The sequence below is a fragment of the Nomascus leucogenys genome, chromosome 3 (assembly GCF_006542625.1).
Source record: "Nomascus leucogenys isolate Asia chromosome 3, Asia_NLE_v1, whole genome shotgun sequence".
Classification (NCBI taxonomy): Eukaryota; Metazoa; Chordata; class Mammalia; order Primates; family Hylobatidae; genus Nomascus; species Nomascus leucogenys.
In genome coordinates this window covers 33,852,833-33,877,475 of record NC_044383.1, presented here as the reverse complement: position 1 = coordinate 33,877,475, position 24,643 = coordinate 33,852,833, and the positions used below count along the sequence as shown (strand labels likewise).

Here is a 24,643-nt window from a genome sequence, read left to right as displayed (position 1 = left end):
AGGGTCACAGAAGAGAGCTAACTTTCTTGATGTAAAAGAATATTTTAAATGCTGTAAATATTATTTTTAAATTGATTGATGACTCTAAACAATGGATCAGTGAGCTTAGAGTTTATATAAACTTGATATCAAAAAACTAATGTGTCTCTTGCAGGCAATTTTTTGGGGGGTGGGGCCTAGACAGTGTTTCAATGACAATTGAATTAGTTGCCATCAATTCAGTGGCAACTAATGACACATAATTATTTGAACTTTCAAACTTTATTGAAAAATCAGAGTGTCTGGCAATCACAAACCTACGTTCAGGCAGAGCAATGTCAGCTAGGCCTCAGTAGCAGTGGCTCCTTTAGACCATGCACTCGGCACAATCCTCCCTGGGCAAATGTTATAAATCATGGATCTTTCCCCACCAGAATGCTGTTTTAGGAGCACAGCACTAGGTCGAGGAAATCAACATGTAATTTATTATATCTAAAGTGAGATGATACAAGGCAAGATTTTTTTAAAAAATTAATTGCTTAATCTTATATTAGAAAATCAAGCTACAGACACCTTGCACCTAATTAATTAGAACCTGCCTTCCACCCTTACTACTGCAATGTCTGAAATTAATTTTCGTGGGTCTTGGAAAGGTTTTTCTAGCTTTCAAAGTAACTCCACTAAAATGCAGACAGTGACCTTCTACATTCTTGGCTAGCATCCCACTCAAGTGTGGTCCATGGAGATGAGGCACTAAAAGAAAAAGCTGGATGGCATGGGGGGGACATGTTCAACCTGGCATCTGTGTGCTCTCTACCTGGCCACATTAGTCACGACAGTCTCCTCCCTCAGCCCTCCTTTCTTCCCATGTTCTCTGACATCCTTCTCCCCTCAGTCCTCGGTTAGTGGCAGTATTCTTCAGAACGTCATGTGAATTTCTCTCCAGCTCCTGGTTTTGCTGATCCAATACAGCAGACAATGGTGTGTACAGAAAAACTCCTGGTTCCTGTCCCTATTCTGGATTCTCTCAATACTCTGTGGCACTTTCCAATTTCAGACTCTGATCCGGACACTCTTACAGGTAAGGAAAAAAAGAGTGGATGACACGAGGAGGTACCACGGGGCAACCTCTAACCCAGAGTAAGTGGCATCAAGTTGAGCTCCAGGATTGAATTGTATTAGAGGGATTTGATCATGGGCTTTAATCACAAGCATTGATATATATGGGCCATGTAGACTTCATTTGGACAAAAGGCTCATTTTTTCTCTTTGTTTTTTTCTTCATAGGGTGACAATTCTAATCTAGCCTACTCCTGCCTGTTCTTCATCTCCTACGGATTCCAGATCCTGATCCTGATCTTTTCAGCATTTTCAGAAAATAATGGGTCATCAAATGTGAGATTCTAAATATGCCCGTCTCATATATTACTTAATTGGATGATATCTTAACGAATATAACTTTAAGATGTCTGGGTCTCACGGAGGCCCCACAAGCCCAGAATAAGGTAGTACAGACAATTTTATGACAAGGAAACAGATAGTGATGAGAGTATTAAAATACTGACTTACTTTCACCTACCCATTGTCAGCATAGTTAATTCATTCATATATCTATGCCAGAAAATCTGATTATCCTTCTACTAGTGGCTTAGGGTCTCCAAATAAACACATGTTGATAAGCTGACTTTAACATCATATCTAGTTTCTAGCACAACATTATATCATTAAAAAATCAGTTTCTGATTTTAGAGTCCCATGCAGTTCCTGTCTCCAATTGGTTTACTTTTCGATTTTTTTGTGTCTTTCAGAATCCATCATCCACAGCTTCATTTCTGAGTAGCATTACCTACAGCTGGTATGACAGGTAGGAAAGCCTGGAGTATGGGTTGTCTGTACCCTTATTCTCTCACTCCTCTGAAAGTGTCAGAAAGATTTTTTATTTTATTATTATTATTTTTTTGAGATGGAGTTTCACTCTTGTCACCCAGGCTGGAGTGCAATGGTGCAATCTTGGCTCACTGCAACCTCCACCTCCTGGGTTCAAGCAATTATCCTGCCTCAGCCTCCCGAGTAGCTGGGATTACAGGTGTGAGCCACCACGCCCAGCCAAAAGATTAATTTTTTAAAAATGCCTCCTGCAACCTCCATTTCTCTTCTACTTAGAGTCAGAGAGTGTTAAAATTTACAGACCAACTTAATCCAAGCCCTCCATTGGGTAGATTGGGATGCTGAGGAGAAGATGGAGGGGGATTTGTTTTCGGTAGCCTGCGGGTCCCACAGGAGAAGAGGAAGGAGGCAGTAGGGCAGGAAAGGCAAAATTTGGAGGCAGGTGTGGAGGGTAAGGGGTGAAATAGCTGGCCTGGGCTACCAGAGGATCTGGAGCAGGCACCCTTGGCCTTTATAGTTGCAGGGACCCACTTGGCAGGCTGGTGAAGTCTATGAATCCCTTCTCAAGAAGTGTTTTAAATGCATAAAATAAAATGAAAGATTGGATTCTAAAGAAAACCAAATATACTGAAATACAGTTACCAAAATATTTAAAAAACAAATGTGTGATTTAGTAATACGTGTACTTCTTTATTAATGCATTAAATAACAAGATCTAGTGATGAGTCTAATAATGACCATAATTTTAAAGTAGTGTTGAGCATAAGTGAGCTATGAGAACACATGGGATTTCTCAGCCTGGCATGATGGCTCATGCCTGTAATCCCAGCACTTTGAGAGGCTGAGGCAGGTGGATCACCTGAGGTCAGAAGTTTGAAACCAGCCTGGCCAACATGGTGAAACCCTGTCTCCACTAAAAATACAAAAATTAGCCTGGCATGGTGGCACATGCCTGTAATCCCAGTTCCTCGGGAGGCTGAAACAGAAGAACTGCTGGAACCTGGGAGGCAGAGGTTGCTGTGAGCCAAGATTGCACCATTGCACTCCAGTCTGGGCGACAAGAGCAAAATTCCATAGGAAGGAAGGGATTTCTAAATGCTAGATTTCAGTTAGATGCTATTACAAATAACAATATAATTTAGGCCAGGTGTGGTGGTTTACAACTGTAATCCTAGCACTTTGGGAAGCCAAGACAGGCAAATCACTTGAGGCCAGAAGTCTGAGGCTGCAGTCAGCTATGGTTGTGTCACTGCACTCCATCCTGGGCAGAGAAAGACCATGTCTCTAAACATATATACAAGTTATTTTCCATCCATATTCTCAAACTCCTGGCCAAGAGCCCTGATCAAGAGAGATGGCACAGTGGCTGGACATAGTGGCTCACACCTGTAATCCCAGCACCTTGGGAGGCTGAGATATGCGGATCACTTGAGGTCAGGAGCTGGAGAACAGCCTGGCTAACGTGGTGAAACCCCGTCTCTACTAAAAACACAAAAATTAGCTGGGGCCCTGGTGCAGTGGTTCACGCCTGTAATCTCAGCACTTTGGGAGGCAGAGGCAGGTGGATCACCTGAGGTCAGGAGTTTGAGACCAGCCTGGCCAACATGGTGAAACCCTGTCTCTACTAAAAATACAAAATTAGCCAGGCGTGGTGGCCTGTGCCTGTAATTCCAGCTACTTGGGAGGCTAAGGCAGGAGAATCGCTTGAACCTGGGAGGCAGATCTTGCAGTAAGCTGAGATTGCGCCACTGCACTCCAGCCTAGCGACAAGATCAAAACTCTGTCTCAACAGAAACAAAAAAAAAAAAGAAGAAGCCATGTGCAGTGGTGCACACCTGTAATCCCAGCTACTTGGGAAGCTTAGGCAGGAGAATCACTGTGAAGCCAGAAGACGGAGGTTGCAGTGAGCCAAGATTGCGCTACTGCACTCCAGCCTGGGCAACAGAGTGAGACTCTGTCTCAAAAAAAAAACACAAAAAACAAACAATAACAACAAAACCACACACACAAAAAAAACAAAGATGCCACAGGGGCTGCTTTATTTCTTGAGGGCATCAAGGAGGCCCCCAAGGAGATGCCAGAGTGGCAGAGAGGCAGCCAGTGTTTGAGGAGGAAGGAGCAAGAGCAGGGTAAGGTGATGCTCTTTTAGCTCTCTTCCCCTTCTCTTGTCTTCTAACACATTCTTTTGCCCCCACCCATTCCTTTTGCTGCTCTCCCCACTCTTCTGTCAAGTTCAGAGGGCCAGGAGATGGGGATAGTCCCATTCTTCTGTCCCTCTATCCCAGAACCTGGAGGGAGGTTCTGATAGAAGTGGTGGAGATAGCCTCTGACCCAGCCTCGGGCGTCTCAGCCTGTGGTTCGCTCTTGTTCCAGCATCATTCTGAAAGGCTACAAGCATCCTCTGACACTCGAAGATGTCTGGGAAGTTGATGAAGAGATGAAAACCAAGACATTAGTGAGCAAATTTGAAACGCACATGAAGAGAGAGCTGCAGAAAGCCAGGCGGGCACTCCAGAGACGGCAGCAGAAGAGCTCCCAGCAGAACTCTGGAGCCAGGCTGCCTGGCTTGAACAAGAATCAGAGTCAAAGCCAAGATGTCCTTGTCCTGGTAACTTTCCCTTGAGTGTCTATGTGAGCACGCTGCATGTTTCAGGCAAGAGTACATCAGCATCATGGCGATTCTGTCCTTACATTTTTATAGCACTTCATACTTCTCAGTGCACTTCGTATTATTAATGGTATTTACAATACTGATACTACCTTAGTGATGGATACATGGGGTGTAATGTACTATTCTCTTTCCTTTGGGGTACTTTTGAAATTTTCCATAATGAAACGTGGTTTTGAAAAAAATAATATCTTAGCATTTCTAGATTTTGCACCTTGTTACAAATTAGCATAAGCAGCCAATTTGTTGATTCATTCACTTGAAAATATTTATTGTGCACAACTGTGTGTCAGTGACCATTCTGGGCACTAAAAGAGTGCTCATCTTTTGAGAGCTAGAAAATATATAGTAAGCTCACACATAGGTTACTCTTTGAAAGTAATAATAGCTATTAAGAAAATAAAACAATAGTGTATTTGGAGTGAAGTGCGACTTGAGACAGGGTAACGGGGAAGCTTCTCAGAGGAGATGACATCTGAACAGACACTCAAATGATGAAATCAGGCCCTCTGAGGGACAGTCAGAGGGAAGTGTGTTCCAGTCAGAAGGAGCAGGCATGCGAGGCTGAGAGGGGAACACGTTTGGCTTGCTCAGGGAATGGCAAGAAGATCCAGGAAAGGGTGCACATGGGGTGAGATGGGCTCAAGGAAGTGGACGGGGATTAAGCTATGTGGACCCCCTGTGGGCCACAGTAAGGAATCTGGACTTTGTCTGAAGCGGAAGGTTTTGAGCAGAGGAGTAATGAGATTGGATTCGTGTTGTGAAAAGCTTACTTGGGCAGCTCCCCAGAGGATGGATAATTGGGGGCAAAAGTGGAAGGTGGAAGGGAGGCCAGGGCAGTTGTCCCGGCAAGGGAGACCCATCAGATGGGACCTCGGTGAAAGACATTGTGAGACAGTATCACTGGTAGGCTGAGAGGCTGGAATTTGGGGCAAGATGAGACTCAGGAGGATGTAATGAGGAGGCCAAAGCATGGACAAAGAGGCTGGTGACTGAATCGTAATGCCCCATGTATTAGTTTCCTAGGGCTGCCATGATAGAGTACCACAACTGGATAGCTTAAAACAGAAATGTACTGTCCCCAGCTTAGGAGGCCAGAAGGCTGAAGTCAAGATATCAGACTCGCTCCCGCTGAAACCTGGAGGGTAGAATCCTCTCTTCCACCTTCTAGTGTTTGCCAGCAATCCTTGGCATTCCTTAACTTCTGGATGCATCACTCTGACCTCTGCCTCGACCATCACACGACCATCTTCTCCCTGTGTCTGTCTCTTCTCTTCTTGTACAGATACAGTCATACCGCATTAGGGCCCCAGTTACCTCATCTTAATTTGGTTACATCTGCAAAGACCCTATTTCCAAATAAGGGCACATTTTAAGGTATTGGGGCTTAGGGCTTCAACATAGCTTTTAGGGGTGGGGATACAATTCAACCCATAACATCTCACAGCAACCATGAAAAGAACAAGCATGAAAAGAACAGAAAGGGCCTCTCAGCATCAAGCCCAGGCCCTTCACTCTCAGGACTGCCTCTCAGGCGCCCGCGCAGATGGGTCTCTGTTTTTACATGGGACTCTTACCAGCTTAGTTGCCTGGTTTTCTAATCTAAAATAGATTACAAGTATCAGTTAGGAGCAGGACCGTGGAACGGTGAAGGCAGCTAGAAGGGCAGAAGCAACTAAGCCAGGGAGAGACGATCAAAACCTGTACAGAGAAGGCCACGGGGCTCCCAGGCTGACCACCCTGGAGCTGCTCAGGCCAGGAACAGACATAACTCTGTGGACACTGTCGTTTGGTTTTGTACCTAGGAAGATGTTAAAAAGAAAAAAAAGAAGTCTGGGACCAAAAAAGATGCTCCAAAATCCTGGTTGATCAAGGCCCTGTTCAAAACTTTCTACATGGTGCTCCTGAAATCGTTCCTACTGAAGCTAGTGAATGACATCTTCACGTTTGTGAGTCCTCAGCTGCTGAAGTGAGTCCCCAGGCCTCAGATGGTCCTTTCAGGGCCTCCTCTGCCACCCTCCTTTTTGCCCCTGTGTATGCAAGCAGGAGCTTTTCTTAAATTCCCATTTTTTAAAAATGCTCATAATTTTCTTCTACCTTAACCTTACAGCATTGTGTTCATGAAGACCGCAGGCAGTTTTCAAGATGTATGATTATATGTACTTTAGCCTCTCTCTTTTCCATGTCTGTCTCCTCACAGAGGGCCGGGTAATTGTTAGGGGCTCTTTCTTGTTAAACTGCTAAGGGCTGAGCCAGGTCCAAGTGGTAGGTAGCATACCTCTGGAGAGTAACTGACTTCATCTCTCCATCACAGCCTTCCACGGGAGGTTCAGGTTAATCTTGACAAGACTTCACAATCTGCCATGATCTATGGAGTGAACCACCTGCAGGGAAAGACAGGGCCAAAGCATTGCAGTGGCAGCTAGGTGGAGCATTTCTGTCATTATCCATTCTCACAGCCATGGGTTATCGACCCTAAGCTCTTGCTGCTCATCTCCAAGTAAAAGCAAGAACGCCAGGCTAGGCATGGTGGCTCATGACTGTAATCTCAGCAGTTTGGGAGATTGAGGCAGGAAGATCGTTTGAGGCCAGGAGTTAGAAACCAGGCTGGTCAACATAACGAGACCCTGTCTCTACAAAAGAAAATAATTAGCCGGATGCGATGGCATATGCCTGTAGACCCAGCTATTCAGGAGGGTGAGGTGGGAAGATCGCCTAAGCCCAGGAGTTCGAGGCTTAATGAACTATGATCCTGCCACTGCACTCCAGCCTGGGCAACAGAGTGAGACTCTGTATCAAAAACAAAACAAAACAGAAAGGACACTGGTAAAACTGTAGAGATTAGGTCTTTCAAAGTCTTTGGACAATTCTGGTCACTTTTGTTACCTACAGTATAAAGGTAGCGTAGTCTAGCTGGCTGTGCATGAGGAGAGAGGCGTCCTTGGAGGCCTTATGGGTATAACTAACTTGGCTTTTCTCTGGCAGATTGCTGATCTCCTTTGCAAGTGACCGTGACACATATTTGTGGATTGGATATTTCTGTGCAATCCTCTTATTCGCTGCGGCTCTCATTCAGTCTTTCTGCCTTCAGTGTTATTTCCAACTGTGCTTCAAGCTGGGTGTAAAAGTACGGACAGCTATCATGGCTTCTGTATATAAGAAGGTAAGCAGAATATGGCAGGTATCGCCAAAGAAAATCCCCTAAGTAAATATGAGCATTAATTCCAAGGTTGAGAAAAATGTGATGGAAATAACTCATCTCAACACTTAATTTTGACTGGCCATACAGCCTCCTTTAGATGTATCTTTTGAAATTAGATTATGAGAAGTGTGTTCACAGACAACGGGTGGAGAGGCCGGGAGGGAAAAATACTTCCCAGGGAGAAGCTTGCAAGCTGTTCTGGTGCTCAGGATCCACCCTGCAGCCCTGAAGGCTTGGCTACCCATCCATCTCTTCCTGCCTCTCTTGACAAGGTGAAATGCCTTGGAAAGGAATATAAGGTCAGAAAAGAAGCTGGTGAAGGGTCAAACTCTTAAAACCACCAACATTTAACCCAAATACTTAATGAAACCCAGCTCAGAGACCTGGTGTATCCATCTCAAGTTGCAATCTTACCAGAGCTCCATTTCCCCAGACCAGATTTCACCTAGCAACTTCTTTTTCTAACCTTTAGCACTAACCCAACCCTCCTCTGTCTGACTTCTTTTTTTGATTTGTAAATACATTCGTGCTGACTACTGAATTCTGCAGACCTGAAAGCTTTTTCATTTCCTTAAGATGATTTTTCTCATCTTCCCTCAGATACATTGTTGCTCTTGTTGTTGTTGTTTTGTTTTGTTTTGTTTGAGACGGAGTGTCGCTCTATCGCCAAGTCTGGAGTGCAGTGGTGCAATCTCGGCTCACTGCAACCTCCACCTCCTGGGTTCAAGCGATTCTCCTGCCTCAGCCTCCCAAGCAGCTGAGACTACAGGCGCGTGCCACCACACCCAGCTAATTTTTTGTATTTTTAGTAGAGATGGGGTTTCACCGTGTTAGCCAGGATGGTCTCGATCTCCTGACCTCATGATCCGCCCACCTCGGCCTCCCAAAGTGCTGGGATTATAGGCATGAGCCACCGCATCTGGCCCATACATTGTTTTTAAGGGTTAACTTTCTCAAGGAAACTGTATGTTCCTCACGTCCTCCATACCAAGATGAAGTCCCATTTTGTTCCTTAAGAAATGAAAATACTTCAATCATTAAAAAGTCAGGAAACAGCAGGTGCTGGAGAGGATGTGGAGAAATAGGAACTTTTACACTGTTGGTGGGACTGTAAACTAGTTCAACCATTGTGGAAGTCAGTGTGGCGATTCCTCAGGGATCTAGAACTAGAAATACCATTTGACTCAGCCATCCTGTTACTGGGTATATACCCAAAGGATTATAAATCATGCTGCTATAAAGACACATGCACACGTATGTTTATTGTGGCACTATTCACAATAGCAAAGACTTGGAACCAACCCAAATGTCCAACAACGATAGACTGGATTAAGAAAATGTGGCACATATACACCATGGAATACTATGCAGCCATAAAAAATGATGAGTTCATGTCCTTTGTAGGGACATGGATGAAACTGGAAACCATCATTCTCAGCAAACTATCGCAAGGACAAAAAACCAAACATCGCATGTTCTCACTCATAGGTGGGAATTGAACAATGAAAACACATGGGCACAGGAAGGGGAACATCACACACTGGGGACTGTTGTGGGGTGGGGGGAGGCGGGAGGGATAGCATTAGGAGATATACCTAATGCTAAATGATGAGTTAATGGGTGCAGCAAACCAACATGGCACATGTATACATATGTAACAGACCTGCACATTGTGCACATGTACCCTAGAACTTAAAGTATAATAATAATAAAATTTAAAAAAAGAAATGAAAATACGGTAGTTATGATCAGTGACTACAGGCTTGCTGAGAAAATTCATCCAGGAGGAGATAGGTTCCAATCTTTTTATAAGTTGGAACACTAGTTGACTTTCTTCCTTTTTTTTCCAACACTGGAAAGTTCCATCATAGTAACTTCTCTATTACAGTTCCTACTTTTCTCCTTTGCTTTCCTCTCTAGAAACACCACTGTGTCTTTGTCTTCCCTGAGTAGATGTTGGTTCGTTGAGAGACAGTGGCAGATAACCCAAGTGTCTTGAGATCAGAAGTCTGGTCAAGTCCTTTGAACTCCCAGATACCCCCCCACTGGAATTTGCCTTCCTCCAGTTGATTTTTAAAATCTTCTTATTCCTTCTGGAGATACTGAGTTTCTGCTGGTTTACAGGTTATAAGGTCACTAACCAGCCTGTCTCAGCCATTGCTAGTAAAGTACACTTCTACGATTTTTTCATAATTGTGATTATTCATTCACACTATTTTGATTCTTAATATTCCAGGTTTTGCAACTGTTACAATCAATAAAGAGATTTATAAAATAGAACCCTCAATGATACTTTTATTCAAATAAATATCGCTATTAGAAGAGTGGAAGAAAATTACTAATTTATATGTTTAGACAATGCTTCACTACTTATGAAACATTTTTTACGTTCACTATCAATTCACAGGGCTATTGCCCTGTGAAATAAGTACATTATACCTATTTTACAAAGAAAAATCAGGCTTGGATAATTTCAGTGCCTGCAATCACATAGCCAGGAGTTGTCCCCACACAAGGGCTACTGGGACTACATTTATTGAAAATAGAAATGTATAGTGATTACCTTGAAGGGCAAGTAAATGTTGTTAGTTGTTTTGTTTTTTTTTTCCCCCTCTTCCATACCAAAGGGAAGGCATAGCAGTGGGCTGATTCCTCTAGAACCTTGGTGGTCTAACATTTTAGAAAACTTTCTTCTTTTTACTGTACAGCCAAGAATCCCGATATGTTCCAAAGAATGTATTGGTGGATTAAGATGACAGTAATGCTTCTAGGAGGAGATGGAAGTAGTATGGGCCACTTGTAGCCCGTACACTATCTTTGTGGGAATTACAATGTGGCTCTCCTTCTTCTAGAAAGATGCAGCCTACTCCAGATGGTGCCTTGGTGGCATAGTGCAAGTTGGTTTCAGTGCTGTGGTACATTTGTGCAAGGCATTATTGTAAGTGACAGACCTGTGGGTATCAGCCTCCTGACCTCTCTAACATGAGAACAGGAAGCCCGTATTACAAGATCAGGCATCTAGATAGTGCCTGAAAAATCCTGACAATACCAAAGTCTTTTATTTTGTTTGATTTTATTTATTTATTTTTCAAGATGGAGTCTCGCTCTGTAGCCCAGGCTGGAGTGCAGTGGCACGATCTCGGCTCACTGCAGCCCCCGCCTTCCAGGTTCCAGCAGTTCTCCTGCCTTAGCCTCCCGAGCAGCTGGGATTATAGGCATCCGCCACCATGCCCATCTAATTTTTGTATTTTAAGTAGAGATGGGGTTTCGCCATATTAACCAGGCTGGTCTTGAACTCCTGACCTCAGGTGATCTGCCTGCCTCATCCTCCCAAAGTGTTAGGATTACAGGCATGAGCCACCGCACCCAGCCTACAAAAGTTATTTTACTTCAAAGTATGAAGTCTGAAGTTTTCCTCTTCATTCTAAATTCTCTGTCCTTCTTGGGAATGATTGCAACCTCTTCATAAGAGTATGGCTCCAAATAACAGTGCCACATCAAAAGCCTCTGAGGTCAAAATCAATACATGCTCGTTCCCTCCTTCCCTTCTCCCTTTCCTCCTTCCCTTCCTCCCTGTCTCCTTCCATCCATCCATCCCTCCTTTTCTTCCATCCTTCGGTATTTGATTCTCTACTATGAGCCACATAATATAGTAGTGAAATAGACAGGTGTTGCCCTCATCCTCACAGAGTTTACATCTAGTGGAGAAACAGAAAAAAACAAAGTAATTATGGTTCATTGTGATGAATGTAATGACAAAGATAAGCTCAGGATATTATGAGAGTACACAGGATGAGTATCTAACCCCAACTTGGTAGTCAGGGTGGTTTTCTTACAAGAAGTTACATCTCAGCTGACACCAAAGGATAAATAGGAGTTTTCTGGGCAAAGAAGTGTGTGGATGGGTAGAGTTGGAGGAAGGTGGGGATAAGAGGAAAGAGTGGTCAAGAATGAGAGAACACCATGTGTAAGATTTGGAGGCAAGAAGTCACAGTGCCTTGGAGAAGCTGTGTCCATATGGAGCACATCCTTCCATTGTAATCTCACTTCCTGAGCTTCCTCTTCGACTCCCTAGTATCCTTGGCTTTGTCCATGGGTCCCAATTTCAATCTTTATCTTTAGGCATTGACCCTATCCAACTTGGCTAGGAAGGAGTACACCGTTGGAGAAACAGTGAACCTGATGTCTGTGGATGCCCAGAAGCTCATGGATGTGACCAACTTCATGCACATGCTGTGGTCAAGTGTTCTACAGATTGTCTTATCTATCTTCTTCCTATGGAGAGAGTTGGGACCCTCAGTCTTAGCAGGTGTTGGGGTGATGGTGCTTGTAATCCCAATTAATGCGATCCTGTCCACCAAGAGTAAGACCATTCAGGTAAAGAAAAAGTCACCCAGAAGAATATAAGCTTTCTTTAAAGTGTAAACCCTTTTTCTTACTCTACTCTAATTCTTAATGGGAGTTTGGGCGAGGCAAAGCTGGTGGAAGACTTTCTACCATCTCAAGTGTACTTAGCTGTCTCTGAGTTCCCTTTTCATCTTCTGACGACTCTTAGGGTTTATATAAACTCCTCTGCATTCATGTTAGAGGGAAGAGCCTGACTGGGGAAGGAAGTGCTGCCCCAGAGATGCTGCACATAATTCTTCCATCTTGCTCTGCTGGGCTGCCCTAAGAACAGGGATTTGGGGCCCTGCTTCTCCATTATAGCAATCTAAACCAACCACAGAGAGCAGTCGCATGAGTGATCCAAATTTCAGCCTGAGCCTTGGCAATCACCCCGCTACCACCAGGTGGGAGGGCTCCGTGCAGACAGTGTCCTCAGTCCTGCCAGAAGTCACAGGTTGGGTGGGTGGACTTGACAGTGTATATGATTTATTCACTCATTTGTTTTGCATTCAAGTTACAAATAATTGTTTTGAAAATATTTCTTGCATATCTTACTTCTCTGAGAACACAGCAGTGAGTTAGGGCACCTGTTCTCATGGATCTTACATTCTACCTGGTGGGGTGGTAGAGAGACAGGCAATACACAAAGAAGAAAAATACCAGATCATGATAAGTATTATACGGAGAATTCAACAGGGTGATGAGATAGTGAGTGAGTGGGTGGTTATTTTCAATGAGTTCAGGGAAGGCCTGTTGGGGAGTGAACATTTAAGTTGAATTCTGAATGACAGAAGCCTGACTGTAAAGGAGAAAGCCTTGGGAAGGGCAGGGGAAGAACAGCCTGGGAGGTGGGTACCGTCAGGCAAGGGCTATGGAGCAGAAACAAGCTTGGCACAAGCAAGGATCAGAAAGAAGATGGGTGTGACAGGAGCAGAGTGGGCAAAGAGGAGAGTGGAGGGAGGTGAATCCCATCACTGGGCACCTCAAGTTCTTACTAAGCGACAGCCACAAAGTAGCAGAGAAGCCTGATGTCTGCAGCAAACCTGAGCCCTGTCTCATGGAAGTGTATATTGTTTTTCTTTTGCTTTTTTCCTGGCAGGTCAAAAATATGAAGAATAAAGACAAACGTTTAAAGATCATGAATGAGATTCTTAGTGGAATCAAGGTGAGAATCTGAGCGTAGGTGGCTCTCTGTGGGTAAGGACAGAAGCAGCGGCTCTCTTGGCCTTTGCAAACCCTGGTAGAGGTGATGGATTCCTGCTTCTGGGCCAGTTGTGTCGCATGACTTTTGTTTCATGTCCTCCTGTCCCTCTCAGGTCCTCCGTTGAACCCCGATTTCTATTTGTTCACCCTAAATAGCTTGTTTTGTTTTGACACTTTACTGTAGAAGTTTTTAAACATATAGAAAAGTAAAGACTATCATGAACCCCTACGAACTTTTCACCTAGCTCCAGGAATTATCAGCATGACCTAAGTAGTTTCATCTATAAACCCACACCCCTCACCCTTGCTGGATTATTTTAAAGCAAATCTCAGAGATCTTGTCATTTCATTCATAAATACTGTGTATGTATCTCTAAAAGAAGGACTTACTTTTAAAATATAGCCACAATACCATTATCATACCTACAAAAAAAATTAATATTCTTTGATACCATCAAAGTTCCCAAGTTGCCTCATATGTGCCTTTTGTTTGTTTTGCTGTTGGTTAGATTGAATAAGGACTCAAAAAATGTCCATGCATGGTATTTAATTGATAGTGATTTTAATCTACAACAGTCTCTCTCTCTCTCCCTCTCTCTCTCTCTGTCTGTCTCTGTGTGTGTGTGTGTCTTGGTCATTCCAAAAAAACTAGGTTATTTGTCCTATTTCCTGTATTTCCTGTAAATTGATAGATCTAAAAGTTTGATTTATTTAGATTTGATTTGGGAGTGGGAGTACAAGGTTGCTTTCAAGTGGTGCTGTGTGCTTCCAAACTGCAGCGATGGTGACTTGAGTGGGCCCAGGCGGTGTCAGCCTGATCCATCCCTTACAAGGTTTCCTGCTAATCTTTCACTAGAGCAGTGGTTTGTGATGCTGGCAGTACATTAGAATCACCTGAGAAATTTGAAGTTTGTAAAACCCACTGAGGCTGGGGGCCTACTTCAAACCATTTAAATTGGACTCTGGGAGTGAGGCCCAGACATGTATATTTTTTAAGTTGCCTAGATGATTCTAATATGCCACCAAGGTGAAAAACACTATTGTAAGAATTTTATGATCATTGCCTAGGTCTGTTATTTCATTAGGAATTGCAAAAGAGTGAAATTTTTAAATTCTGTTATTCCCTTGACATTGATTAGCTGGAATTTTATGAAGAAGAATTATCTTTCATCAACTTGTTGGTTACCCTAAAATGAAGTTTGTATGGGATAGACAGAATAAATGCTTGCTTCTTTCCCTCTATTTACCAGCTTTCATGATAATGCATTTCATCCTCCAGAGGTGACCAGTAAGTTCTTTTAACTAAATATTGTTTTGAATTAATGCATCTTAACATTATCCTAAACTTTTTAAAAATGAAACAGAGCCCCCTTTTAACTCCTTATTAATTCTCCACACAGAGCTCTGATATGTCCTTCTATGAATGTGGCAAAACTAAAAGAGAGAGCTGGTTTTGAATCTCAGCTCTACCACTGGGTAGCTTAACTTGCCAAAAGTTTGGCAAGGTTCCCTTGCCTCTCTCAACTTGTTTCCTTACAGTTTAAATGAAGATAATAACTCTACAAATGTAAGGTGACTAACTCACCTCAATTTGCCCAGAACTTTTTAAGTCTTAACACTGGAAGGCCTGTGTCCTGGGCAGCCCTTTAGTCCCAGGCAAACTGGAACAGTTAGTCATACTAAGGTTGTTATAAAGTGAGATAATGTATTTAAAATGCTTTGTACATAGTAGGTTGTCAACAAATACAAGCTACCTTTCTGTAATCATACTTTATAATCTGGATTTCTATTCCCCACATTTTGGGGACTATATCTTAAAACACGGGTGGATCAGGTACACCTGGTGCCCTTTCAGGGGCAATCATGTGAGCTGTATTTTTTTCTTCAACTTATTAGATCCTGAAATATTTTGCCTGGGAACCTTCATTCAGAGACCAAGTCCAAAACCTCCGGAAGAAAGAGCTCAAGAACCTGCTGGCCTTTACTCAACTACAGTGTGTAGTAATATTCGTCTTCCAGTTAACTCCAGTCCTGGTGAGTAGCAGAGGGATCCATGGGCTGGGTATTCACCTGGACCTGCATCAGCTTCCTGAAGAGGAAGTTCACTTTCGATAGACTAGCTGGCACCGCTAGGCCTGACTGCAAGATCCAGGGGACTTGTCCCTCTCACCGCCCCATGCTGCTTTTCCTCCTTTGTACCATACCCCCAGCTCTAGTTTCACCTTTGTGTACTGTACGGTGGTCTGGCAGCCCAGAACAATTTTTCAGGATGCACAGCAAGAATGTGGTATCAGGAAGGATTGGCTTAGGAGGCTTTCTTGTCTTCTTTGGGAGGTGGTGTAGGTCTATAGTGGAAGGAACACTGATATAGGATCCAGGAGACCTGAGCTCTGGTCCTAGTAATCCATTAATTGACTTTGTGACCTTGGGGAAGATATTTCCTCCTCTCCTGGGCTCAGTTTTCTCATCTGTAACATGGGGAGGCTGGATGATCTTTAAGGCGTCTTCAACTCTGATATACGGTGTTCCTGAAACTTAGCACAATGCTGCTTGGTCCCTTTTAGGAATAAATTGCTCATGACCTTGCCCTTTCCAGGTATCTGTGGTCACATTTTCTGTTTATGTCCTGGTGGATAGCAACAATATTTTGGATGCACAAAAGGCCTTCACCTCCATTACCCTCTTCAATATCCTGCGCTTTCCCCTGAGCATGCTTCCCATGATGATCTCCTCCATGCTCCAGGTAGGTCGGCACTCTCACTGCTAACTGCCTATCTCTGGTTAAAAGCCTTGAAGTCCAGAATGACAGGATATCACATCCCATGTCTAACTTTTGCTGGTAAACTTTCAAGAGAGAGATCTGTTTGGTCTCTGGAGACCAATGGTTTGACCTTACTAAAATCATGAGTTTTCTGAGCCCCAGTTTATCTAACTATAAAATGAGGATAATCATACCAATCTCATCTACCTCACAGGGAGACAATCTTGTGAAAGCATTTCATGAGATTATTATGTTTAGTCCTAGTACTGGGAACATTTCCCAGCCCAATTTCTCTCATATTTTTCCAAGGCTCTTGAGGTGTTGAGATATCATTAGGCAAATATGGCCTAAAGGGAGAAGAGAGACCCTCCCTTTGCATAAACCCATGTGTTGGTCAAACCAAATGCAAATTGAGACCCTCAAGCTATCAGAAAATGAGACTGGAGTTCAGGAAACCTTGGATGGACCAGAGGGAATACCTGGGTTCTGAAAACTGAGCATAGTCACCGATATGCGACAAGTACCAGATCTGCAGAGGAAGGTCACCGGACAGGCAGCAGACTGATGAGAAGGCCTGAATGACAGGAGTGTGGTGACTTGCATTTATCCCCGAAGTGGCTGGCTTCAGAGAGCTCAGACCATGGGGAAGAGAAGGTCTCCCTGTCCCGGAGGGTGTAAAGAAAAGCTGGCAGATTTGGCAGGTGAAGAAGCAACAGGATCTTTTTGGATACAATTTATTGCATAAATAGCAACAGCAAGATCAGCAAAGGTATCAGCTCCCTGCATTCCTGGTCCTCAGGATAACACTGAATCAAAAAGGGTCAGAGGGTGGCTGGGCTCACACCTGTAATCCCAACACTTTGGAAGGCAGAGGCAGGCAGATCACCTGAGGTCAGGAGTTTGAGACCAGCCTGGCCAACATGGTGAAACCCCATCTCTACTAAAAAAAAAAAAACAAAAATTAGCCACGCACCTGTAGTCCCAGCTACTCGAGAGGCTGAGGCACGAGAATCACTTGAACCTGGGAGGTGGAGGTTGCAGTGAGCCAAGATTGCACCCTTGCACTCCAGCCTGGGCGACAGAGTGAGACTCCATCTCAAAACAAAACAAAACGAAACAAAACAAAAGGGTCAGATGGCCATGCAATGTGAGCAGTGGGGTAGTCTGTTTTTGAGGAGCTGATCCATGCAGCAGTTAAGTGGTTCTGTAGCCTGCTTCTGTACCCTAAGGAGGGAACAGGCAGAAAGCCTAAGACTTCATCAGAGCCTGGGTGGCAATGAAAAACCGTCTCATGACAGCCTCCTTGGAAGAGAGGGAAGTAGGTGAGAAGCATCCTTGTAGAAGTGCCTCAAAATCTTCCCGAGTTCTCAAGTTCCAGGGACTGCAGGGTATTCTGCCAACACTTACCTCACCTGCAATTTAAGCTTTGGCTATCTGGCCTATGTGGAAGTGTGCAGGGTCCCCCTGATGCCACAGCCATTTCCTCTTTAGAGGCTCCCAGGAGTGGCTTAGTTAGGATGCTGGATGGGCATCAGGGCATAGACTCAGTTAAATAAGAGAAAGCCAGGGGCCTAGTTACCGGAACCGGACAGAAGTTAAGTTTTTGTCTTACAAGGCAGGAGGTAGTTTCTGGAATTAGGGCCAAAGACTGGAGAGAGACAGCAGAAGAGTTGAACTCCATGAGTTTGCTCAAGAACTGAAATAGAGCATCCACTTCCGTCTGTCTATGGTGGGATAGCTTCCAGGGCTGAGTTCGGTGGAGATTAGGAGATGCCAGCTGTGGCAAATAGAAAATAATTGGCTAATGACAAAGTCAAAATCTCTCTGCTTGTGCTTGTTACTGACTTTAATTCTTGAGATCCTTTGTGTCCTTCTCTAGGCCAGTGTTTCCACAAAGCGGCTAGAGAAGTACTTGGGAGGGGATGACTTGGACACATCTGCCATTCGACATGACTGCAATTTTGGTAAATAAATTTGGAAGTTGCTTCCCAAACTTATTCGCAGTGCTGGTGCCAGAATTTTGATAATACAAGAGCTTAGTAGCAGCAAACTGAGAGAGAGCGTGGAGATTTGTCTTGAGCCTATGCTTGCATAAGATACATACTGTTCTTATTTGAATTATGTTTACACTTAGAGCAGATTGCTCAACTAGATTGCTAAGTAAAGCTGGGGCAGCTCTTCCAAGGATAAGCAGGGAATCCTGCAAAAGATCCAGAAAGCAGAAGTCAGGATAGAGCCAAGTGTGTGGGATTGGGAAGGTAGCCTAGAGTGAAAGAATACTCAGATTCTGAAGGTTTAAAGATTGGGGGCCAGCCATGGCCAGACTGGGCATAGGACTGGAATCCATAGTGGGGAGGATTTAGATATGGAGGTGGAATTCATACAAGGGGACTGGGCAACAGAGGGCCTGAGAGTATACCCAGAGTATCCATAGGTCAGGAATCTGGGCTACCAGTAGGCTTGGGAGTTCTGAATCAAAAAGGACTTTAGCAGGGTGCAGTGGCTCACACCTGTAATCCCAGCACTTTGGGAGGCCGAGGTGGGTGGATCACCTGAGGTCAGGAGTTCGAGACAAGCCAGACCAACATGGAGAAACCCCGTCTCTACTAGAAATACAAAATTAGCTGAGTATGGTGGTGCATGCCTGTAATCCCAGCTACTCGGGAGGCTGAGGCAGGAGAATCACTTGAACCTGGGAGGCAGAGGTTGCGGTGAGCTGAGATTGCGCCATTGCACTCCAGCCTGGGCAACAAGAGTGAAACTCCATCTCAAAAAAAAAAAAAAAAAAAAAAGGGACTTTAGGCTGGACGCAGTGGCTCATACCTATAATCCCGTCCCTTTGGGAGGCTGAGATGGTCAGATTGCTTGAGTTCCAAGAGTTCAAGACTAGCCTGGGTGACATGGCGAAACCCTGTCTGTACTAAAAACACAAAAATTAGTGGGGCATGGTGGTGGATTCCTGTAGTCCCAGCTACCTGGAGGCTGAGATAGGAGAATCTCTTGAGCCCGGAAAGTCAAGGCGGCAGTCAGCCAAGATTGCACCACTGCACTCCAGCCTGGGTGACAAAGTGAGACCATGACTCAAAAAAAAAAAAAAAAAAAAAAAAAGGACTTCATATGCAGGCCACTTCTGGTCTCATGGTCTCATTCTAGGAGATTTCATTTGCCTCCTGTTAGCGTAGAAGCCAGCACTTAGCAGAAACAATCCTGGGAGCTGATGGAGAAAGCGGAGAGAGACACGTGAAGGCAGACAGTCACATGGGGACCTACACTGGACTAAAAGAGGGCTTTTTCTCAACAGACAAAGCCGTGCAGTTTTCTGAGGCCTCCTTTACCTGGGAACATGATTCGGAAGCCACAATCCGCGAGTGAGTTGCCTTCTTTCCATCCTAACGTTCTTTAGCATTCTCGCTGCCTGGCCTATTCTCAGAAAATTCCATGTAATAGAATACTTGGGGAAATGAGCTATGTGCATGTCTTCAGTTAGATACTAGTGCAGGATAAACCCCTGGAGAGATGAGCTAAAAGCAAAGGTTCTCAGCCCTTTCCCCTGATAACTGCATTTGCCACCCTGCTTTCCTACTATGGGACCATGAATATCCAGCTGTGATCCCATGAGGACATTTGTGTGTGCAGATTGTGGATGGAGGTAGTGCAGCGTTGGCAGGTGACCGGCATCTCTGGGTATGGTAGAAGACAAACACAAGAACCTGAATTCAGTATAAGTTCATTCATTCAAGAACAGCAACCAGGAGCATTGGAATCTGGCTTCTTAGTGTGTATCTTCTGCACATAGTGTGTCTCTTAAGCACCATGTGTAATAGCACACCCAGTTCATCCACTGAGCACAGCACACAGAGTACACCAGGAGGCTGAATAGGCCATACCTTTCTTTCTTCACAACTGAGCACATCTTACTGTCTCCTTACTATACTCCTGACTTCCCACTCCTCTATCTTGTTCCTATAGCCTTTAACATGGACTCCAGAGCTAGCCGCACGATGAGTTGGGGCAGGAGCACCTGCTCTGAGCCCTCCTAACCCAGCAGGTTCCCTTTCCAGAGAGGAAACTGGGCAGGGCTTCCACTTCACTGTTATAGGTCTGGAAGAAATTCACCTCAATGGGCAGATTCAGAAAGACTGAACAAGTTCCTAATGTTCCTAATGTTCTAAAACTCAAATAACAGGGTTAGCACACAGAGTTTCCGGGAACCTATCCCATTGCGGGCCCCTACTCAGCCAGATACAGTCAAATATTCAGGAGAAGGGCCAGGGAATCTACTTTCAGCAAATGTTCCAGGTTACACATTTAGTAGCTAAATTTGGGAAATGTTAATCTAGTCCAATCCCATTAGTAAGAAAGGAGGGGTCCTTAGTCCAAAGGAAGTGACCTTCCAAGATAACATAGCCCAGCAGTGTCAGGGTTGGGACTTGAACCGAGCCAGGTCTCCAGGCCCCCACTAGGGTCTTGTTCAATGGGTAACCATGTTAGTTCTAGGTGAATTTTATCATTGGAAATGCACATTTGACACAAACAGCTTATAGATGAGTTGGATAAATTAGGGCTCATTAGGGCTCATTCTCTAGCCTTTTAGAGCTAAGAAAAGAAAAAGGAAAAGTATTAAAGAAGCACTTTGGGGTCTTGTATATCCAAGGCAAATTTTCCAGTCTTGAGGGGAAATCTCCTAATACCAGACTTCATGGAAACTCAGAGAAGTGACTTGAACTACTCTCCAATACCCAGCCCCTGCTATCTCCTTCAAAGACATTCCTCTCTTTCAGTGTGAACCTGGACATTATGCCAGGCCAACTTGTGGCTGTGATGGGCCCTGTCGGCTCTGGGAAATCCTCCTTGATATCAGCCATGCTGGGAGAAATGGAAAATGTCCATGGGCACATCACCATCAAGGTGAGAGGGAACGTCAATGCAAAAGCCTCTGACTCCCGAATGTCAGCAGCTTCGTGCTTTTGCCTCACTGGGGAGAAGGCACTGAGGGCTAGTAGATGAGGCCTTGGAGACATCAGACTGTGATTCTCTGTCCCATTTCAGCTTTATATAATCAGTTGCTGAGGGTAAGACTTGGGAATCTGCATTTTTAATGAGCTCTAAAGGTGATTCTCATATGCATACTACAGTGTGAAAACTGCTGATTAGAGATGTCTTCCTTCAAAATATAGGCATTTCTGGCCAGGCACGGTGGCTCATGCCTGTAATCCCAGCACTTTCAGAGGCCGAGGCAGGCAGATCACCTGAGGTCAGGAGTTCGAGACTAACCTGGTCAACATGGTGAAACCCTGTCTCTACTAAAAATACAAAATTAGCCGGGCATGGTGGCATGTGCCTATAATCCCAGCTACTTGGGAGGCTGAGGCATGAGAATCACTTGAGCCCAGGAGGGCTGCAGTGAGCCAAGATCATGCCACTGCACTCCAGCATGAGTGACAGAGAGAGACTCTGTCTCAAAAAAAAAAACAAAACATATAGGCATTTCTGCTTTAGCTATGTATTTGTTTCTGAAAAATCACACATCCTGCAAAACTGTACAGTAAAAATAACAGGACCTAGGGGAAAATAATTGTAATAGATCACTAAAAACTTATATAACTTTGTAACCAAACTACCAACAAAAAGAATACCAACCATAACAATAACATCAAGGGCAATAAAAACAGTAGCATTGTAAAATCAACACTGGCATTTGCACCCAACATTACAATTACTCTTGGACCTCTCTCTTCCTCCTTTGGGAGCTAAATCTTTGATGGCATTTGCTACCAAAATAAAAATCTGGTGTAGGGTGTTGTCTTCTTCATCAATTTTATATATATATATATATATAGAGAGAGAGAGAGAGAGAGAGAGAGAGTCTCGCTCTGTCACTCAGGCTGGAGTGCAATAGCACAATCTCAGCTCACTGCAACCTCCACCTCCTGGGTTCGAGCAGTTCTCCTGCCTCAGCCTCCCAAATAGCTGGGATTACAGGTGTGTGCCACCATGCCCCACTAACTTTTTTTTTTTTTTTTTTTTTGCTTTAAGTTCCAGGAAACATTTGCAGAACGTGTAGGTTTGTTACATGGGTATACGTGTGCCGTGGTGGTTTGCTGCACCTATTGACCTGTCATCTAGGTTCCCTCCCCTCGCCCCTCACTCCCCAACAGGCCCTGGTGTGTGTTGTTCCCTTCCCTGTATCCATGTGTTCTCACTGTTCAACTCCCACTTATGAGCGAGAACATGCAGTGTTTGGTTTTCTGTTCCTGTGTTAGTTTGCTGAGGATGATGCTTCTAGCTTCATCCATGTCCCTACAAAGGACATGATCTCATTCCTTTTTATGGCTGCATAGTATTCCATGGTATATATGTACCACATTTTCTTTATCCAGTCTATCATTGATGATGCCTGGCTAATTTTTGTACTTTTAGTAGAGGCGGGGTTTCGCCATGTTGGCCAGGCTGGTCTCAAACTCCTGGCCTCAAGTGATCCATCTGCCTCAGTCTCCCAAAGTGCTGGGATTATATGGGTAAGCCAGTGGGCCTGGCTAATTATGATTTTTTTTTTTAACACAGAGGAAAATGTTTTCATGGCATCTTCATCAGTACTCTGAACTTTTCCAGAGAGCTAAATTTAGGGAAAATTATAGTTATTTTTGAATTGTTACCACTACTTGTACCAAAGAGAGGCATATCTATAGATTTTCAGCTTTTTTTCTTAAGATCTTCATATATTGCTAAGGGTTTCTTTTTAAGTATGAGAATGCTTTCTCCAATTGATTTATATTGACCTGCTTGGAAAAGAAATGTAAGAACCAGCTGTTCTTCTACAATATACTGACATCATTTCCTGATTTAGTAACCACTAATGAACTAATCTGCAATTTTAAGAACATGCACTGTAGCAGAGCAGACTACAGATTTAAGTCTGTCTTCTAACTCCTTTTGGGAACCTTTTTGTTGCTAACTCATAACTGGGTTCTTCCTCAAACACTGGCCTTTGTTGGTCTCCATTTCTGGTTGGGTTTTTTTTTTTTTTGAGACCAAGTCTCAGTCTGTCACCCAGGCTGGAGTGCAGTGGCACGATGTCGGCTCACTGCAACCTCCACCTCCTGGGTTCAAGCAATTCTCTGCCTCAGCCTCCCAAGTAGCTGGGATTACAGGCACGTGCCACCATGCCTGGCTAATTTTTGTATTTTTAGTAGAGACAGGGTTTCGCCATCTTGGCCAGGCTGGTCTTGAACTCCTGACCTCGTGATCCACCTGCCTCAGCCTCCCAAAGTGCTGGAATTACAGGTGTGAGCCACCGCGCCTGGCCTCCATCTCTGTTTTTTGTTTGTTTATTTGTTTGAGATGGAGCCTCACTCTGTCTCCCAGGCTGGAGTGCAGTGTCCCGATCTCAGCTCACTGCAGCCTCTGCCTCCTGGGTTCAAGCGATTCTCCTGCCTCAGCCTCCCGAGTAGCTGGGATTACAGACTCGTGCCACCACGCCCAGCTACTTTTTGTGTTTTTAGCAGAGATGGGGTTTGGCCATGTTGGCCAGGTTGGTCACTCCCGATCTCAGGTGATCCGCCCACTTCAGCCTCCCAAAGGGCTGGGATTACAAGCGTGAGCCACCACCCCCAGCTTCCATCTCTCTTTGGATAGAATCTTGCTTCCTAAGATGTCATCTATACAGGGGTCCTCAACCCCCTGGGCCTCAGACTGGTAGTGTTCTATGGCCTGTTGGGAACTGGGCTACACAGGAGAAGGTGAGCGGTGAGTGAGAATTATCACCTGAGCTCCATCTCCTGTCAGATCAGCAGCAGCATTAGATTCTCATAGGACCACGAACCCTATTATGAACTGCACATGCCAGGGATCTAGGTTGCGTCTACTGCCTGATGATCTGAGGTGGAACAGTTTCATCCCGAAACCATCTCCCACTACCACCCTATCCATGGAAAAATTGTCTTCCACAAAACCAGTCCCTGGTGCCAAAAAGGTTGGGGACTGCTGATCTATACCATTCCCTTGTCAGCGTTAGCCCTTTGTTGGTCCTAGTAAACTCAATTGGGTTTGACTAAAACCCTCTTGTAGAAGCAACACACACATTTATCATCTAATTTTCAGGATCATGGCTGGAAAACCGTAGTGCAACGAAAGGGGGTGGGGCTTTCAATGGTGAAGAGGATATTGAGTCCTGAGAGTGGAATAACTATAAGCACGTGAATAAATATCAGATCCTCAGTCATCCTGATGCAGTTATTCACATTTAAGCTCCATTTGTTTCTTCCCCTCACCAGCCACCCCGTCCTTCAACCCTGCGTTTCTGGAGGTGCAGCTGTAACATGATCTGATCCTTTTTCATCTAGGGCACCACTGCCTATGTCCCACAGCAGTCCTGGATTCAGAATGGCACCATAAAGGACAACATCCTTTTTGGAGCAGAGTTTAATGAAAAGAGGTACCAACAAGTACTGGAGGCCTGTGCTCTCCTCCCAGACTTGGAGATGCTGCCTGGAGGAGATTTGGCTGAGATTGGAGAGAAGGTACTTAGGATAACAAGGGATCTTCAAGGGTGAAGGCA

General features: G+C 44.4%; 1 protein-coding gene across 1 annotated transcript in view; it reads left to right on the top strand.

Annotated features, from left to right (window-relative positions):
* ABCC2 (ATP binding cassette subfamily C member 2) overlaps window positions 1–24,643 on the top strand; it is a 59,215-nt gene that overhangs the window by 10,373 nt on the left and 24,199 nt on the right. The window contains exons 4-17 of the mRNA XM_030802429.1: window positions 926–1,060; window positions 1,267–1,374; window positions 1,788–1,843; window positions 4,240–4,474; window positions 6,340–6,503; window positions 7,520–7,697; window positions 11,859–12,113; window positions 13,222–13,287; window positions 15,222–15,359; window positions 15,922–16,068; window positions 17,966–18,050; window positions 19,388–19,454; window positions 20,868–20,994; window positions 24,429–24,605. Coding sequence (XP_030658289.1) covers window positions 926–1,060; window positions 1,267–1,374; window positions 1,788–1,843; window positions 4,240–4,474; window positions 6,340–6,503; window positions 7,520–7,697; window positions 11,859–12,113; window positions 13,222–13,287; window positions 15,222–15,359; window positions 15,922–16,068; window positions 17,966–18,050; window positions 19,388–19,454; window positions 20,868–20,994; window positions 24,429–24,605 — 1,938 coding nt within the window. The remainder of the gene's footprint in view (window positions 1–925; window positions 1,061–1,266; window positions 1,375–1,787; window positions 1,844–4,239; window positions 4,475–6,339; window positions 6,504–7,519; window positions 7,698–11,858; window positions 12,114–13,221; window positions 13,288–15,221; window positions 15,360–15,921; window positions 16,069–17,965; window positions 18,051–19,387; window positions 19,455–20,867; window positions 20,995–24,428; window positions 24,606–24,643) is intronic.